Raw genomic sequence first — 19,551 nt, 5'->3', positions numbered from 1 at the left:
TATCATAGAAATAGAACACATGAATCTAACCCGCAAAGGTCATACCTCTATATAACTTCGCTCCAATGCGCGACCTCATCCAAACACTGGTCCACATGAGACACCTTAAGTTACTATACTCAAAATCGACAACCGTGCGCAATATGATATCTAAAATCAAAGCAATCAGCATAACCATCACAAGGCAATTACATAACACCACACAACTCGAAAGGACATAACCGATATGCTATCCACCGAGCAATACCCAATGCTCTTCCCGCTCGAATTCTGCTGAGAGGCCCTAATAACACCGCGCCATATGTGCCTATAATCAACAAATCCTAACGGCTCACAACATGGAAGGGTAACTCATAGATCCCCCTGATTACTAATAGCTCGATAACAACCGAATCAATACATCCCTCACCAATGGCAACTCAAAGTCAACAAAGCCGTCTCGATGCAAAACACACATCCATATAGGTCTATCAATGAACCACACGTCAACTCTAGTCATACACAATAGATAAATAATCCTCCGAAGGTTTACAATGACTGAATCATAGCACACACTATCATCTGACTAACTTACCCACATCTTTGACATCCACAACCACGAGCTAACTTGTATATGAGAACTTCTAGTCTCCAAGTCCATAAAGCACACAAATTACCATATCTGATCCCAAATTTGCCGCTCGCATATATAGCACACTTCTAGTACTCAATCATCTCATGAGAGGTACACCTATAATTTTTCTGTTCCACCAAGCAGACTCGAATATCATAAGACAATCAGACAAGATAGTTCCACAATACCAATAAAGCATCTATAACTCAAACACATCGCCCTATCTGAAAGGTACACCCTCATCAAGCCACACCAATCGGTGATCTCATTCATCTAGTCACCTGAAGCTGCCCATACTATCTAAGAATTTATGACCTTTCTTTCAAAACTGAACTGTGACCTTACATATGCAAACCTCAACCCCACACAACATACCGCATATACTATACCGCCTAAATGAAGATTATGAGAACTTTGCAATCCACTCCGAGCTACAAGCAAATACTTACTCAACTAGCCAAGAACTTTTCTATTCGATCCCATCTAGGAGAAGATCATTATACATCCCATGCTCCTCATGCCAATAGGAAAAATATACCTCTCTAACTGTGGTAGAAACCATCTAGAACTCTCTGAGTTCCATTTGCACAACACTAAACCGTCAGGACTGAATCCTTCTAACTCAACCGAGTTACACAGGTCACTAGAACCCAAAAGAATTGCCGCGAAACACCTGTAGAAACTCATTACCTCATAAGCATCCAAGAACTAATCATATCCTTACCATACCGACTCGGCCTACTACCAGCTATCTCATCTATCCGAGTTTCCTTCTGATCTACCGTCAGCTTGACACTTCTTCTTGCTACAACACCACAATTCCTCAACCAGACTCACAACACGAGACCCAAGCACAAAACCACACAGTCTAAAACTTATAAGCCGCTGAATACTCTCTTAAATATTCCCAAAAGCACCACGTTCAAAATACTTTACTCTAAAGAGACTTCCTGCGGATCTAAATTCGTTACCTTTACCTTCCCGATACTGATACATAGAATCCCATAATTAATATAGAAAATACCACAAGTCTTGACATCTTCCAATGAAAACTCAGTTCTAGCCACATATACAACTTGAAAATACCCAATTGTTACATGAAAATTTTGAACACATTAGAATCATTCTCGAGAGTCATCCACTCTACTCAAACCGCAATTAGCCCGATCAAAAGAACCGAACAACCTGTGCCTCATTAGCACTTCAGATACTACAGAATGCAACCTCATCCCGATACAACCAAGCAACTTCCTACTCTATACACCAAGCATCCTTTACCAACAACAACTCAAGACATCCTGTGATTCTCACAAACCTATGAAGCATACTACAACTTTTGTCAAAATTTTCCTTTACTCGAGCCATCCTCGGTCTCAATCTCCGTAGGCCATAACTGATTCACCAATATGCCTCAAACTGGAACCAACATAGCAATAACTGCGCAATCAACTAATCAATAGCAGACTCCCCCACTTGGTTCGAAGTCATAGACCAAAACACATACAATAACTCATAACGTATATACTCTATTGCTGCCATAATACCATAGTGAGATTTAAACTCAACCCTTCATACACTCATGAAACACAGACCACCTGGTACTTTAAATCTTATGAAAATTTCGTATTCACTCTCATAACAGTTGAACCCCACTCTCTTAAGTGACTCAAATTTAAATTCCAACACATATAATTTACTTGTAAATGAGATCTTCTAACAGACAACATAAGGATCACACAACTTCAGAACACTCCGCGGGAGATAACCCCACCTGCTTTGCCTCAAACTAACATTTCGATATACCTTCCACCGTCCTAAACATTACGCAGTTACTTAATCTTCTAGAGTCTGAACTCATACTGTACATGAAATTTACTTCACTCCCAACTAGAACACATGAAAAGATTCTTCACACACCCATAACTCAGCGCTATACCTCAAATTGAGATGAAAATCAAGTGCCTAATAGTTCTTTTATCCTCCAGCAGACCCTTCTCGTTATTTCCAAATCATATGAATACACCTCGCAGTCATAACATACTCATCACGTAGCTATCCAGTCATTACTCCCCTTAATAGGGACACAATAGAACATATAGATCCAGAAGCACGTGCTCACGAAATCAACAGCTCAGGGCTTGAGCTATAAGCAAAAATCCGGCCTCAAGTCTTCCAGACTAGCCTGACATCAACACACAGAGATCGCATCTCGCACCTTGATCGGGGAATCACAAGCCATCGATTCACATCTGATATCGAGCGCTCATGTATGCATACGAATGCGTGGAAGGAATTCAAAGAGTTACTTTTCAAGCTGAATCAAGAACGCACGATAAGAATTCAAAAAGGTGAAGTTTTTCCTAAAGGTTCTGCAGCCTCCTAAGGATAAATACAGACGTCTCCATACCGATCCGCAAGACTCTACTAAACTTGTTCATGACTCGTGAGACCTATGTAACCTAGGCTCTGATACCAACTTGTCACGACCTAAAACCGATCCAGTTGTAATGGCGCCTATCGTGAAACTAGGCAGCCGACACAACTCTCGAATCAACCATTTTCCAATAAAAGTTGTTTTTATACCATTTATAAACAATAATCTCATAATGAAAATTTAAAAGAAAAGTGCGGAATAATTACACAAGCCCGACATCGGGGTGTCACTAGTCATGAGCATCTACCAAGGTCTGAATACAATAAAATAGTAAAAAATGTACTAAGTAAAACAATGAAAATAAGAGGAAGGAAGTAGTGCTGCGAACGTCGTGCAGCCACCTTGCTAACTCTGATGATTCCGCATCTAGGCAATCAACACCCGCTACCGGGTTCCAAAATACCTAAATTTGAACACGAGGTGCAGGGAGTAATGTGAATACTCCAACCTAGTAAGTAATAAGAGTAAATAAAGACTGAGCAGTAGGAAACGATGAATCCACATTTATGATTAACTAAATAAGCACAAGGGGCTTTCAAATCAGAATATGAGTCAATCGTCTCATTTAAAATCCAGCCTTTGGTAAAAATCATTTAAAATGTTTTCCAGAAGTTTCAATAGGGGTTCAATACCATTTATAATAAAAGAGATGAGAATCATAATCGGCCCTTCGGGCAAAATATAGTTCGTAAATAGCCCCTTAGGCAAAACAGGAATCATAAACACATCATAACATAAAAATCTTAGTGGAAATAACAAAGCCAACTCAGTGATTAAATATCGAATATCTTATATAAACTCCAGCTTAAATGAAAGTTGTTTAAAAATATTTGTTCAACAGTTTCAACAGAGGCTCAGTATAAAGAGGAGTGAAAACAACAATTACATCAAAACAAGCCCCTCGGGCAAAGCATTACTCATATATGTATACAGCCCATCGGGCAAGCCTCTCAGTCACTTGAGACTCAACTCTCATCAGTCCATGCTCACACTCAATAAGTACCATATAGTAACCACTGCGGCGTGCAACTCGATCCGTATATCATTATGGCGTGCAACCTGATCCATATATATAGTCGACTGCGCTCACTGGGGGTGTGCAGACTCCGGAGGGACTCCTACAGCCCAAGCGCTATATCGCTGCAGCGTGCAGCCCGATCCAACATATCCCTGCGGCGTGCAGCCCGATCCATATACATACATATATATATTGCTGCGGCGTGCATCTCGATCCATAAATATATAATCCTCACAACCAGGCCCTCGGCCTCTCTCAGTCATTAACCTCACTATCAGACCATCGGTCTATCTCAGTCAATACCCTCACAATCTGACCCTTAGTCTATCTCAGTCATCAACCTCACAATCAGACCCTCGGTCTATCTCAATTATCAACCTCACAATCAGTCAGATCATCAGTAAAACAGGGAACTCAGCCCAAACAGTTTTCACATTTTAAGAAGTAAAGTAATAAAACCAGATTTAAACAATAACATGTAAAACAAGACTGAGGATATTCTTTCAAAACAAATAGAGTGAGGAAAAAATAGTGAAAATGCTCTAAGGGTCTCAACAGGTCGGCACAAGGCCCCAAACATGGCATACAGCCCAAGATGTAATATCAATCTCTAAAATATGGAATATCATAAGATTTCAAATAAAATACGTGACTTAACAGTCGTACGGGACGGACCAAGTCACATTCCCCAATGGTGCACGACTCCACGCTCGTCATCTAGCATGTGTGTCACCGCAAAATAGCACAACGATGTGAAATCCGGGGTTTCAAACCCTCAGGACAGCATTTACAATCATTACTTACCTCGATCCGGTCCAAACTCTAGCCCGTGATACCTTTTCCCCCATGAATGGACCTCCGGATACTCCAAATCTAGCCACAATCAGTACATAACTATTAAAATATTCTAAGGGAACAAAGCCTACTCGAAAATATCTAATTTACATCAAAAATCCCGAAATTGCTCAAACCCGGCCCCCGGGCCCACGTCTCAGAATCCGATAAAAGTCACATAAATAGAATCCTCATCCTCTCACGAGTCTATACATACCAAGAACATCAAAATCAGACCTTAATTGCCCCTTCAAATCCTCAATTTACACTCTCCAAATTCAAGCCCTAATTCCTCAATTCTAAGCTTAATTTCCACGATTAATTAGGTAGAATTCACACAAGAATCGAGTATTGAGTTCAAAAATCTTACCTCCTGGTGTTATCCTCTTGAATCCCTCTTCAAATCCTCTAAAAAAGCTCCAAAATCGCCCAAAAATGGTGAAAGTTAGCCCCAAATCCATGGACAGTGACTATTTAAACATTCTGCCCAGGCATCAAAACCCTTCTTCGCGAATGCGGTCAAAGCCTCGCGTTCGCGAAGCAAAATCCATCTTTGACCAAAAATCCTTCTTCGCGATCGCGTCTTGCCACTCACGAACACGATGCTTCCACAGACTAACCCTTCGCGATCGTGTAACCTCTATCGCGAACGCGATGAATAAACACCCTGAAGCTCAGCTGCCCAGTTCCTCTTACGCGAACACGGTCCACTTCACGCGAACGCGATGACTAATCACACAGCCCCTTCACGAACACAGAGCCTGCCTCACGAGCGCGAAGGCTAAAATTCCAGCCTTCACCAGCTAACCCTTCGCGAACGCGAAGGCCATTTTCTCTGCAACACTGATCAACAATTTCTGCAACTTTTCAAAACATGAAATGGCCCGATGGACCACCCGAAACTCACCCAAGGCCTTCGGGACCTCAACCAAACATGCAAATATATCCCATAACATCATTCAAACTCGTTCCAATCTTTGGAATGCTCAAAACAACATTAAAACACCAAATTTGCATCGAATTCAAGTCTAAGAATTCCAAAATCTTTCGAATTACGCTTTTGATTAAAAACCCAACCAAACCACGTCCGAATGACCTGAAATTTTGCACACACGTCACAAATGACACAACGAAGCTACTGCAACTTTCGAAATTCCATTCCAACCCCTATATCAAAATCTCACCTATCAACCGGAAAACGCCAAAATCTCAATTTCGTCAATTCAAGCCTAAACCTTCCACGGACTTCCAAAATGCATGTTGATCATGCTTCTAAGTCCCAAATCACCAAACGGAGCTAACCAAATCATAAAAATTCCGATATGAGATCATATACCAACAACTCAAATCTTGGCAAACTTTTCAAATTTTAAGTTTCAAATTGAGAACTATTCTTCCAAATTCATTTCGATTACCCTGAAAATCAAAACCAACGATTTACATAAGTCATAATACATCACGTGGGGTTTGTCATCCCGAGAACTGGGGAGCAAAGTAAAAAAGCTCAAAACGACCGGTCGGGTCGTTACACATCCAATGTATTTGATTGGGATTACTTGTAAACCGACTCAGTTTGCTAATAGCACATGTTATATCTGGTCGCGTACAATTCATGATATACATCAAACTTCCCAATACTCTTGCATAGTCCAGTTGTGGGTCACTTTTACCTTCATTCTTTTGAAGTGCATAACTCACATCAATTGGAGTCTTGGCAATTTTGAAATCCAAATACTTAAACTTGTCAAGTACCTTTTCAATGTAGTGAGACTGTGATAATGCTAGACCTTGTGGAGTCTTGTGAATTCTGATTCCTAAGATCACATCAGCAACTCCTAAGTCTTTCATGTCGAATTTGCTAGCCAACATGCGCTTTGTAGCATTTATATCTGCCATACTTTTACTTATTATCAACATGTCATCAATATATAAACAAACAATGACTTCATGACCTGGAGTATTTTTAATGTAAACACATTTGTCACACTCGTTGATTTTAAATCCATTTCCCAACATTGTTTGGTCAAATTTTGCATGCCATTGTTTGGGTGCTTGTTTAAGTCCATAAAGCGACTTAACAAGTTTGCACACTTTCTTTTCTTTACCAGGAACCACAAAACCCTCAGGTTGTTCTATGTAAATCTCTTCCTCCAATTCTCCATTTAAGAAAGTTGTTTTAACATCCATTTGATGGATTTCAAGACCATACATAGCTGTTAGTGCCACTAACACCCTAATAGATGTTATCCTTGTTATTGGCGAGTAAGTGTCAAAGTAATCAAGGCCTTCCTTTTATCTATAACCTTTGACAACAAGTCTTGCCTTATATTTGTCAATAGTGCCATCAGCTTTAATTTTTCGTTTAAAGATCTATTTCGAACCTAAAGGCTTATTTCCTAGAGGAAGATCAACCAATTCCCATGTATGGTTATCCAAAATTGATTGAATCTCACTATTAACTTCCTCTTTCCAAAATGCTGAATCAGAAGACGACATAGCTGCTTTAAAAGTTTGAGGCTCATTTTCAAGCAAGAATGTCACAAAATCTGGTCCAAAGGAAGTAGATATTCTTTGACCTTTGCTACGCCTTGGATCTTCTATACTTTGAGTATTTTCCTTTGGTTCTTCCCGAGGTCATTTAGGTCTTTCACTTAACGACTCGCATTCAGTTTTATGTGGATAGATGCTTTTAAAGAATTCAGCATTATCTGATTCCATTATCGTATTAACATGAATCTCGGGATTATCGGATTTATGAACCAAAAACCGACATGCTTTACTGTTTGTAGCATATCCAATGAAAACGCAATCTACAATTTTTGGTCTGATTTTAACCTTTTTAGGTAAAGGAACTTGTACCTTTGCTAGACACCCCCACACTTTGAAATATTTCAAGTTGGGTTTTCTTCCTTTCCATTTTTCATATGGAATAGATTGCGTTTTGTTGTGGGGTACTCTGTTGAGTATTCGGTTAGCTGTAAAGAGAGCTTCCCCCCACAAACTCTGCGGGAATACGTAACTTATTAATAAAAAATTCATTATTTCCTTTAAGGACCAATTTTTCCTTTCCGCAATTCCGCTGGATTGAGGTGTGTAAGGTGCAGTAGTTTGATGGATAATTCCATATTCCGAACATATTTCTGCAATGTAGATTCATATTCTCGACCTCTATCACTTCTAATCATTTTGATCTTTTTATTCAATTGATTCTCCACTTCATTCTTGTATTGTTTAAATACTTCAATTGCTTCATCCTTACTATTAAGCAAATAAACATAACAATATCTAGTGCAATCGTCAATAAAAGTAATAAAATACTTTTTCCACCTCGAGATGGTGTCAACTTCATATCGTAAATGTCAGTATGAATTAAGTCTAAAGGATTTGAATTCCTTTCAACAGACTTATAAGGATGTTTTACAAACTTAGATTCAACACATATTTGACATTTCAATTTATTACACTCGAATTTAGGCAATACTTCTAAATTAATTAACTTTCGCAAGGTTTTATAATTGACATGTCCTAAACGAATATGTCATAAATCATTTGACTCCAATAAATAAGAAGAATCTGAAATTTTATTCATACTGTCAACAACCATTACATTTAGTTTGACAAGGCCCTCCATGAGGTAGCATTTTCCAACATACATTTTGTTCTTGCTTACAACAACTTTATCAGAAACAAATACACATTTGAATTCATTCTTTACAAGTAAAGAAGTAGAAACTAAATTCTTCCTAATAGTAGAAACATGAAGAACGTTGTTGAGCGTTAACACCTTGCCGGAAGTCATCTTCAGGAATATCTTCCCATAACCTTCAATCTTGGTTGTTGCATTATTTCCCATGGAAATTTCTTCTTCGGGACCAGCAGTAGAGTAAGTCACAAATGCTTCTTTGATAGCACAAATATGTCGAGTGGCTCCGGAGTCAATCCACCACTCCTTCGGATTTTCAATTAGGTTGCATTCCGAAATCATTGCACAAAGATCATCAATGTCATCATTCTTCTCCACTATGTTGGCTTGTCCCTTCTTATTATCCTTTTTCGGGAGACGACAATCAGGGCTTTTGTGACCAACTTTTCCAAATTGTAGCAGCTGACCTTGAATTTCTTTTTGTTCTGCTTCTTAGTTTGTCCAGAAGACCTCTTCGTCTTCTTACTTTTTGGAGCAGTCTCCTCAACGATATTAGCTCCCATGATCGTTGAATTTCTACAAGACTTCTTCTCGGTTGTTTTGTTGTCTTCCTCGATCTTTAGACATATCACAAGATCTTCTAACTTCATTTCTTTGCACTTGTGCTTAAGATAGTTCTTGAAATCTCTCTACGAAGGAGGCAATTTTTCAATCATAGCAGCCACTTGAAATGCTTCATTCACGACCGTACCTTCAACAATAAGGTCGTGAAAATTAAGTTGAAGATCCTGAACTTGGGTTCCCACAGTTTTGCTGTCTATTATTTTATAGTCTAGAAACTTGGCAACCACGAACTTCTTCAAGCATGCATCTTCTGTCTTGTACTTCTTCTCAAGTGCGTCCCATAATTCTTTCAAAGTATTCATTGCATTGTACACACTGTACAAGTCATTCTCTAAAGCACTTAAGATATAGCCTTTGCAAAGAAAATCCGCCTGCTTCCAAGCCTCAACAACCATGAACTTTTCATTGTCCGACATGTCTGCAACATGCACTAGAGGCTCTTCACTAGTGAATTTCTGCATATCAAGTGTGGTAAGACAGAAGAACACCCTTTGCTGCCATCCTTTAAAGTTGGCTCTAGAAAATTTCTCCGGTTTCTCGGCCAGAGGAACAACAGTGCGGCTTGACGAGGCTATCGTCGTTGCACCAACAGTCGCAGAAGGATTTCCATTATCAATTGCCATTTCTCACTGTCAACAACAGAAGAGTTCAATTAATGGCAAAACCAAAACAGTAAATAATACTGTAATCAATAAACAGTACGTAATAAAAAACAACCAAAGTTTTTCTATATTGTTTTACAGAAAAACGATGAAGTTTTTATGCTCTTCAAATCGTTTCTGAATTTCAATACTCTGATGAAGTTTTTATATCTTCAAATCAGAATAGTAAAATTCTGACGGAGTAGAAAACCACACAGGTTTTAATCTCCACAAACAGAATACAAAATATAATAAAGTAGTTTCCTTAAGATTGTTATTAATCTGTATTGCTGTAAATAAATAAAACAATAATCTTTCTAAAAACAGAAATAGAAAGTTAGTAGAAATAAATTTTGAAAACAGTATTTGAACTTCAAAATAAATTTTGAAAACGGTATAGGAACAAATCGGGTCCACTGAATATACAGTGTGTCCTTAAGGAAGTTACTCCCCTCAAGTACCCGAGGTTCTAGAATATATCCTCCCAAGATAGAACGATTTAACTCACCAGAATGTTGGTACCAAAAATGCCGATGAACAGTGAACCACTCGAAGGCTGTAAAACACACTGAAATTTTTGTGCAGAAGAAGAAGAAGATTATCAGAAAATTTCATAAGTAAATATTCTGGGATTTGAAGGAATATTTATAGCCAATTTGGTACTGTTTCTGAAAATATTTGCAACCTTTCAGAACAGTCATAGCTCTTGGAACATGTTTGACACTGTTTCAAAACAGCCATAGATGTTGGAAATATTGCGGGAAAATTTAAATGGATTTAAAATAATCCGAAAAAGAAAACGGGCCGAACCGGACCAGGTCGCGGGTCATGAGTTATTTCGGATTGAATTTTCATTTATTAATTAAATATTTAAAAAGAATTTTGTCCAAAAAGATTAATCAATCAATGACCGAAGCCGAAGCCGAGCGAACGAGCGATGACACGAGGCTTGCCTTCTTCTTAACTCTTTAAGAGCTAAAAGATGAGCTTCTTTATATATACACAAAGATTTTCTTTCCGTCTACCAATGAGGGACAAAGTGCATTAGTAAAATGAACTCATTTAAAATTTCACTCCCCTCTATTTCTTTTTTTCCCACCATTTTTCGTTCACACCTCTTTTGTTAGCAGACTCGAATACAAGAACTGTCAACAAGAGCAAGTTAATTTGTGTCAGTCCCCAACTTTCCACAGGTGAATACAAGAATTAGAAACAAAGGCTTCTAGCTATATATACATGAGTTTCTTTGATATATATATACAAAAATATGCACAGCAGAACAAATTTAAATTGGGATAGTCTACTATAGACATCTTTCTCATCCCATCCGAGATCTGCTAAATTTATTACTAATCCAGATTCATATATATAGAACAGAGAGACACAAGTGAAAATTTATCATAAATTGATTAATTTTACGCTAGTGTGTCACTGAACTTCCTCTATAGAATCAACATTGTATAATTGCAACCTAAATGTGTAACCGGCATATGTGGAAGTATTGGAGTCAATTAATCAACCTTTGACTTGTTTATTTTAAGGATCTTATTTAGTGCATTAAACACGGTTAGGATAGGATGCTGTCCCCACAAATTAAAGAACTTGAACATCCTCCTCGTAGCGTGAAGCATATCCTGACAAATCTTTGGGGCCAAGTTAGAGACAATAGACAATATATTTAAGAGTTTAACTTGTACACTGACACTCTCCTGTATAACTTTTTAATATCAAGTTAATTAAGATGACAAATAATAATACATAACTTTCTATAATTTACCTATTCAGTAATATTAAAAACAAAGTAAATAATTTATTATAACAAGTTAAAGCATAATACTCGCTTAAAAACTAATCATATTGTCGATGTATTTAAATCAAATCCTAAGAATAAAAGCCCATATGAGAAGCTTAAAATGTCTTATTAATTATATATTGCCTTGGCTCTTTCTTCCTATATGATGCAAAGAATGACAATCCTAGACTTCTCCAAGAAAAAACTTGAGCATAATACTCGATTAAATTAAACTTTTCTTTTCTTACTTTTATTTTATGTGGGCTTCATATATACTTCAGTATATATGTATGTTTTTCATAATGTTTGGCTTTAAAATTAGCCTGCACCAGAGTATCCTAATAATTCTTTTGTAATGAGAAAGATACATGGGTATTCAGATGCGTGTGGCTGGGTTTTGGTCTCTTCCTTTTATTTATTGAAGCTGCCTGCTAGGGGTGCTTTATCTAAACTAGGCAGGAGAACTTGGCTAATTTTCCTACTCTGATAGCATCTCTGAACGGCAGGTACCCACAACCGTCATAACGAAGGAATGAATCTATTAAGTGGGAAAGAGCTCTCGTAAGGTCAAAGGAAGCCGACAAACCGTACCAACCCGATAATCCAAGTCAAATCGAGAAAAAAAACCTGACTATAGTTTAGTTTGATTTGGTTTGGTGTTGGAAAAAAAACCAATCATAATTGGTTTGGTTTGGTTTTAACTAAAGAAAGTCAAACTGAAACCAAACCAACCCGACATTACATATATAGAATTTGTTAGATATATTTAATATATAAATATACTTATTGTGGTGTAATTTATCAATATTTCTTAAAAAAATTCATAATTTTATCTTTTAAGGTATTATTTCAAGATTGGATTTAGAACTTTTAAATGTTCCAATAAGTTTTATAGCCATTAATATTAGGAAATTAAATAATGCTAACAAAAGCCCAAACCAAAATCAAATCAATACTAATGCTAACAAAAAACATTCAATTTAATACTACGAAATTTAATATCTATTTTTTGTTTTGCAATAATGTAGATAAAAATGCATAACCTATTTTTATTTTTTCTTTAGCGTTTAGTCATGTAATTAATATTCTCTTATTAGTCTACTTATTTTAGCATGACTTAGTACTTTTAAATTATGTTTATTTTTATTATGGCTTTTTAATTAGCAATATTTACATTACATAATTTTATTGTCTTTATTGTTGAATATTTGAGGATAATGCCATGACAAATCTCATATTTTGTATTATTTTCTTGGAAAATACTTTATATAGTTGTATCTTACTAGGATTAATGAAATATTTTGAGCACAAGTTATATGTTTTGTTCTACGAAGAGGGAAAAAATCCGAAAAATCCGAAAACCCGAGAAAACCCGAGATTGAAACCTGAGTTTTATTGGTTTGGTTTGATCTTTAGATTTAATAATCTGACACAATTAATTTGATTTGGTAATTATAAAATTTGAACCAACCCGACCTATGTATAACCCTACCGCCTGCCTTACAAACAGATTTCCTAGAAAGCCAATCAAGTATTTCCTATCTAACTTTCCATCTTTGTTTATAGAATCTAATCAGGTTTAAATTTTTTGAAATTCGCCTTACGAAGTGCCTTTTGGCTTGAACGAAGTAATGTTATACAATCAAACCTTTCTATAATAATCTCGTTTGTTATGAATATTTTTGAATGTTATAGCAGAGTGATGTTATAAATAACATATATTATAACGTAACATAAAAATTGATTCCGAAAAAGGTTAACTTTTACCTTGAAGTGTTGTTATATATGAATATTGTTATAGAGAGGTCTGACTATATATGGTCCACTGTAAGAAAAATATTTCATATGGCTTAAAAATCTCATTAATTTTTACGATTATCAAGTCTGTGAATGTTTTTTTTGTTTTTTGTTTTTTTTTTCTCATAACTACCCAAGATGGTTACCTACGGGAGATTGAAAATTTAAGGGGAAGAAAAAAGAAAAAAAGAAGAAGTTCTACGCACTCATATATAATGTAAAAATATTTACACAAATATATCACTTACAAGGCAATTACATGTAATTTTCATAATATGCATTGATTAGTAACATGATAAAAATGGTAGTTGACATGATATAATAGGTTAAACACACTAATAATATAGAAAATATTTATGTCATCAGTGAATCCCCCCCCCCCCCAAAAAAAAAATGATACTACGTTGCTTAAAGTATGGTAAAAAAATATTCAAGCGCAAGGAATATATAAGTAGATCTCTACAGGAAAAAAAGGCAAAGGAGCATCTTGACAAACAAGGAAATATGGGAAAGCAATTAAAGGATGGACTTTAGCTTTTTAAATTTAGTGCTACTTTGTTTTGCTTTAATTACCTAAGTAAAGAAGAGACATCGCTAATAAACTCAAAAAACTTTGCCGCTTCTCCTCCTGAAAACAATGCAATGTCCTGATGAAGAAATTATTGCAAAGTTTTTTTACAATGTCTCCAGTTCCTTTCAACTCTTCCTCATCTTCTCTTACTTCACTTCCATTTTACTTGCCAAGCTTTTTTATTTTCTTGGTGGAAATCCATTTTTCTGGAGGTAAATATTTACTACTACTTCAAATTCCCCCCTCCTTTTCATTTAATTTGAATTTTTCAATTTTCATATATGTTGACAAACATATTGTGGATTTTTGCAGGAATCGAGAAAATGGATATGAATTTGCTGAGTTTTCGGACGAAGAAAATGAATATTATCATAATGATGCTGAAACAGGGCAGGAAAATCATTTTGTAACAGAAACATTCAGGGAAAGTGAAACATTGGTGTTCATGCCTAATGGAAATGCTCAAGAAAATCAGATATTTAGCTATGCGAAACAGAGTCCAAAACAAAGTTGTGGCACTGACGAAGGAGACTCGGTTTATGGTTCACCAGCTTCAAAATCTGTTCACAGTGATCATGATGAAGAGGAGATTCTCAATTCGGATTCTTATAATTGTGATTCTCAAACAAACGGCATTAATCATGGTACTTATAATGTTTAATTTGTTCATCATAGAAAACAACAAGATGTGTTAATTTCTTGGCATTCAAAGCCTTAATTGCCCTCTCGCTAAGTTGGTTAGGTGAGTGATTTTTCACATGAGAGACTTGAGATCGATTTCCCTTGCCGACAACCTTCGCATCGGGCTTGCCTAGTGCGGTTTTTATCTCCTATGTGACTTGCGGCTGCAGATTTTCTGGTAAAAAAAAAGCTTTAATTTCTTGCTTATGTGATGCAGGAAAGTGTTATAGGGAAATGAAGAAACACAAGAAAGTTAAGAAGAGTAATAAATTACTCTGTCGAGAGGAAAATTTCTTGGTTTATGCACCATCCAAGTTAGAGAGCAAGAAAATATTCCAATTCCAAAAAAACGAGGATATTGATGAAATATATGGGGATTCTTATACTGTTGACTCCACTTCTAAGAGCTCCTCTGAATATAGAAACTCCATTAAAGACTCTGAAGATCCATTTTCTTCCTCTTCAAGGAGAAGTTGCCCCAAATGGGAGTCTTACACTATCTTCCAAAAATATGATGAAGAAATGCTATTTTTAGATAGAATCAGCACACAAAAACTCCATGAAACAGGTACTAATATTAAACTTTCCCTGCTTTATCCTTCTTATTTTTTTAATAACAGTAATGTCGGGCCATACATATACCTCGACTATTTTATATGACACTTACTATTTATATCGGCACAAATATCCAGTATCTCTGACCAACAAGGCTTAAGCCGAGAAGTTTTATTTTGTATCTCATACAACTCATGAGACTCCTTTTTGTCTCACAAATTTGTAGACCACAATCTTACATTTCTGGGTCCACAAAATTGCGAGACAAAAAAGTTGCCTCATACAACTAGTGTCAGTTGTATGAGACACAAAATAAAATTTTCCGCTTAAGCTTGCTTTTGCTTAGATTTAGCTAGCGTTTAGACATAGATTTAGTTGAAACTTGAAAAAAATAAGTTTTTGAAGATGAAATGAAAAATAGTTTTTGAACGTTGAAATGTATTTGGACATGCATTTTAAAAGAATTTGAAGTTTTATGAGTAGAAAACTTATAAACAAATATTTGAAAAAAAGCTCCCAATTTCCAATTATTATCTGAATTTTTCCATCTGTTTTCTTATTTTAGACTAATGAAGCTAATAACTCAATTTCAGAATCACTTAGATCCATTCAATCATGTCCAAGATCAATATCAGACAGGATTGTCTATAAATTGGCAACAAAGAACAGGAAATCATCGGATTTTCGTCAAAACCCGTATCATGAATTGGAGGCTGCTTATGTAGCACAGGTACGTACGTATGCAGAGGCGGATGCATTGTAGTCCCAACAGGTTCAACTGAACACAACTTTTAACACAGAACATAAATATGTACTATGAAAAATCACTAAATTTCAATAAAACCAAGTTATTAACCCATAAATGAAAAAGTGCAATGGATTTGGCGTTGAGAGCATACATATTAAACCTATCAAATTTAAAATCTGAATACGCCTCTGTATTATATATAGGTATGCTTAGCATGGGAAGCACTGAGCTGGAATTATAAATACTTCAAAAGCCTAAGAGCTTCTCGTGAAGAAGAGGACCCAGGTTGTCCTGCATATATAGCTCAGCAATTTCAACAATTTCAAGTGCTTTTACAAAGATATGTTGAGAATGAGCCGTATGAACATGGTAAAAGACCTGAGATTTATGCTAGGATGAGAAGCTTAGCTCCTAAGTTGCTTCAAGTCCCTGAATATCGAGGTAACCCCTTTTTCTTTTGGGTTTAAATTTTGACAGTGTAAAGAATTTTTGCAGTACTAATACTTCACTCAAAAGTCTTTTACAAGTAATTAATAACATGCATGAATAAGTAACCTACAAGCATGTAAATGACTTGTTATAACACATACAAGTATAATAATAGTGAATCTTTTTTACACTATTAGTGTTTATAATTAATTTTTTTTTTTTGGTTTCCGTCTCCAAAGACAAAATTGTTCCAATAGATACAATGTTTTTAGGAAAATGCACAAGACCCCCTGACTTATACCCGGATTCTCATTACGCACTCTACCTTTGCGGGATTTTTATTACCCTCATAAACTATTTTAAAGTAGAATTATTTGCACCCTTAAAGCTAACGTGACAGAGTGTGTGTATTTCACGCTCTTTGGGAGAGTTTTCCAGATTTTTCTTTTTGCTTTTTTACCATTTTTTCTTACTTTTTTTCCTTTTCCTTTTCCTTTTCCATTTCCTTTTTCTTTTGCTTCCTTTTTCATTTCTTATCTAATTCCGGCTGATATTCATTCACCGGCAACTTTGTCTCACTGTTTTTCTTCCATTTATTCTGTTTTTCTTTTTCCTCTTTCTATCCTTTTCACGCACAAATTAAACTCTCAAAAAGATCTATTCATAAGCAAAGCAAAATATACTCATATTTGGGGGGGAAAATTCATTATCGGAAAACCTTCCCACGCCGGAAAAAATTGAGGTATTAAAACTTTTACTGAAAAAGGTCTTCTCAGCTTATATTCATTTTTCTTTCTTTTGTTCTTCCTCCCACGCATAATTTACACTTTCTCTATATATATATAAAAAGCAAAACACACTCAAATTGGGATAAAAATATTTCGCTGAAAAAAATGGTGTCCTTGAAATTCCGACGACCACCATTTTATGACGCCGGTGACCAAAACAAAAAGAAAGGGAATGAAATAATAAGAAATTGGAAAAAAGGATAAGAAAAAGAAGAAAGAATTAAAAAAAGTACTAAATATACATGTGACAGAGTGTGTAGTTCACCACTTGCCAAGAGTTTGGTTGTCTAATTTTAGGATGATATTTATTCCATTTAAAAAAAGTTACGGGATAATAGGATTCCTGCAAAGATAAAGTGTGTAGTTGAAAATCCGGATATAGATCGGGGTTACTTATGCATTTCCCTGTTTCAAACTAATCTAAAAATTAACGCATTTCATTCTATTTATTTTGAGTAGATTCGGATGAGGAAAAAGGACAGGAAAATTTTTGCTCAAGAATATCTTCAAATTCATTTCTTCGTATAATGGAAGAAGCAATCAGAACATTTATGAATTTCCTTAAGGCGGACAAGAAGAATCGTTGCCAAGTATTGGTGGCAGCTTTGTTTAGGAAAAACAAAAGAGGTTCTGCTGACCCAACTCTTCTCCTCTTGCTCAAGAAAGTAAACAAAAAGGCAAGTGTGTATATATATATATAATATGTCTATATTAATTATCTGTTCCCTTTTGTTAAAACAAATTGCAAAATTAAAATAATTTTGATGTGCAGAAAAAGTCAAGGGTAAAAGATCTACGCCGGTCAGGGAAATGCAGTTTGGGGAAAAGAAAATTAAAAGAAGAGGAAGAGATGGAGATATTGATGGGATTAATAGACTTAAAAGTAGTGTCAAGGGTATTGAGAATGAGTGAACTGAATGATGAGCAATTGCATTGGTGCGAAGACAAGATGAGTAAAGTTAGAGTTTCTGATGCCAAATTATGCAGAGATTCTTCACCACTTTTCTTCCCAGCCCACACTAGTTAAATAGTAGTAATTCTTCTGTAAATAACTGTACAATTACTAGAAAAAGAGAAATAAGGGTTAGAAAGTAAGTTGAATGCATGTGGGGATGACAAGAATAATTGGTGGAATTTGGATAACTGATTGTATTTTCAAGAAACAATTTTGATTGTAGGTAGTGAATAAACAAAGAGAACATACAATATAAATACATGACAAGAGTATTGTAAGTGGCAGAGTAACCTTACCGCCATGATGCACTAAAATTCATTCCCTTGTAGTTTCGATTCATCAACCAAAAAAATAAAGAGAAAAAAGCAAAGGCAAATGAAAAGGATGGATGATGATGTAGTGACAGGGGATGTAGCTTTTACTTCTTTTGAATATTAGGGGTTTATCCGAGTTGAATTAAAAGGCAAAGCTGCACATGTAGAGCCCGTTTGGATTAGTTGATTGTAAATAGCTGATAAATTTGAAGTGTTGAAAAGTATGTTTAAGTGCTGAACCTGATTTTTTAAATAAGCATTTACGTGTTTGAATAGACGTGCTGAAACTGATAATAAGTAGTTGATGTGTTTAATAAAAAAAGTGTTGACAAATTGTTATTTTATTAAAATGACTAAAATATCCTTAAAAACTTTACAAATGATTATAAATTAAAAAGTTTTTTTGTAAAGAAAAAGATGAACAACTAATATGGAATGAAAAGAAAATTAGAAAATTCATTTTGGGAAAAATATTTTGTGAAGTAGAAAATATTATTAAGGATAAATTAGTAAAAGCCTTGATCAAACTAAAAGTGTTTATAAGCTAAAAATCTATAAGTTGGGGTGATCAACTTATGACTTATGACTTATTTTAGCTTATAAGCACTTTGAGTGTTTACCAAACACATAAATAAGTCAAAAAGTATTTATAAGTCGTTTTACAGCTTATAAACTTAGACAAATACCCTCGTAGTGTAAACTGTGCACTAAAATAAAAGAAAAAGGTTTGCAGCACATGGCACGTTTAGGATCTAAATTTGGTCTTTTCAGTAATTGAAGAACACCCAATAAACAAAAACGATCAACAGTAAGAGATGCATCTGGAGAGCCAATAGATGCCTTGTCATCTCAGTTTTATTTTCTTTTTCACTGATAACATGTTGCATATGGGCCGTCGTTATTATGAGGTGACTTTTGGGCTGAGGTAACCCTAGACCGTCCTGTAAACAATAAATTTGTGTCGAGAAAATAAAATTAAGATAAAAAATATGGCAATAATCGTAGTATTTTATTTCGAATATTTGAGTGTTACAATCTCTATGGATCCTCTGATTCTTCTTTCCAATTGTAAATAAATTCAAGGGTATTTGAGCTTAATCTTGAATCTATGTTT

At 35.5% G+C, this 19,551-nt stretch overlaps 2 protein-coding genes across 2 annotated transcripts; one reads left to right on the top strand and one right to left on the bottom strand.

Moving 5' to 3' along the window:
- Positions 1 to 9,231: 9,231 nt before the first annotated feature.
- On the bottom strand, positions 9,232 to 9,789 carry LOC138888592 (uncharacterized). Its single transcript, XM_070170482.1, has one exon. The coding sequence runs from the start codon at positions 9,787 to 9,789 to the stop codon at positions 9,232 to 9,234; it is 558 nt and encodes a 185-aa protein (XP_070026583.1).
- Positions 9,790 to 13,893: 4,104 nt separating this feature from the next.
- On the top strand, positions 13,894 to 18,642 carry LOC104242189 (uncharacterized). The gene is made up of 7 exons (XM_009797213.2): positions 13,894 to 14,179; positions 14,280 to 14,611; positions 14,866 to 15,216; positions 15,797 to 15,933; positions 16,155 to 16,392; positions 17,628 to 17,845; positions 17,941 to 18,642. The coding sequence occupies exons 1-7, from the start codon at positions 14,034 to 14,036 to the stop codon at positions 18,193 to 18,195; spliced, it is 1,677 nt and encodes a 558-aa protein (XP_009795515.1). The 5' UTR covers positions 13,894 to 14,033; the 3' UTR covers positions 18,196 to 18,642.
- Positions 18,643 to 19,551: the final 909 nt, after the last annotated feature.

The sequence above is a fragment of the Nicotiana sylvestris genome, chromosome 3, assembly GCF_000393655.2.
Source record: "Nicotiana sylvestris chromosome 3, ASM39365v2, whole genome shotgun sequence".
Lineage (NCBI taxonomy): Eukaryota > Viridiplantae > Streptophyta > Magnoliopsida > Solanales > Solanaceae > Nicotiana > Nicotiana sylvestris.
Note: the sequence above shows the minus strand (reverse complement) of the source record. Positions and strands in the feature narration are given on the sequence as shown.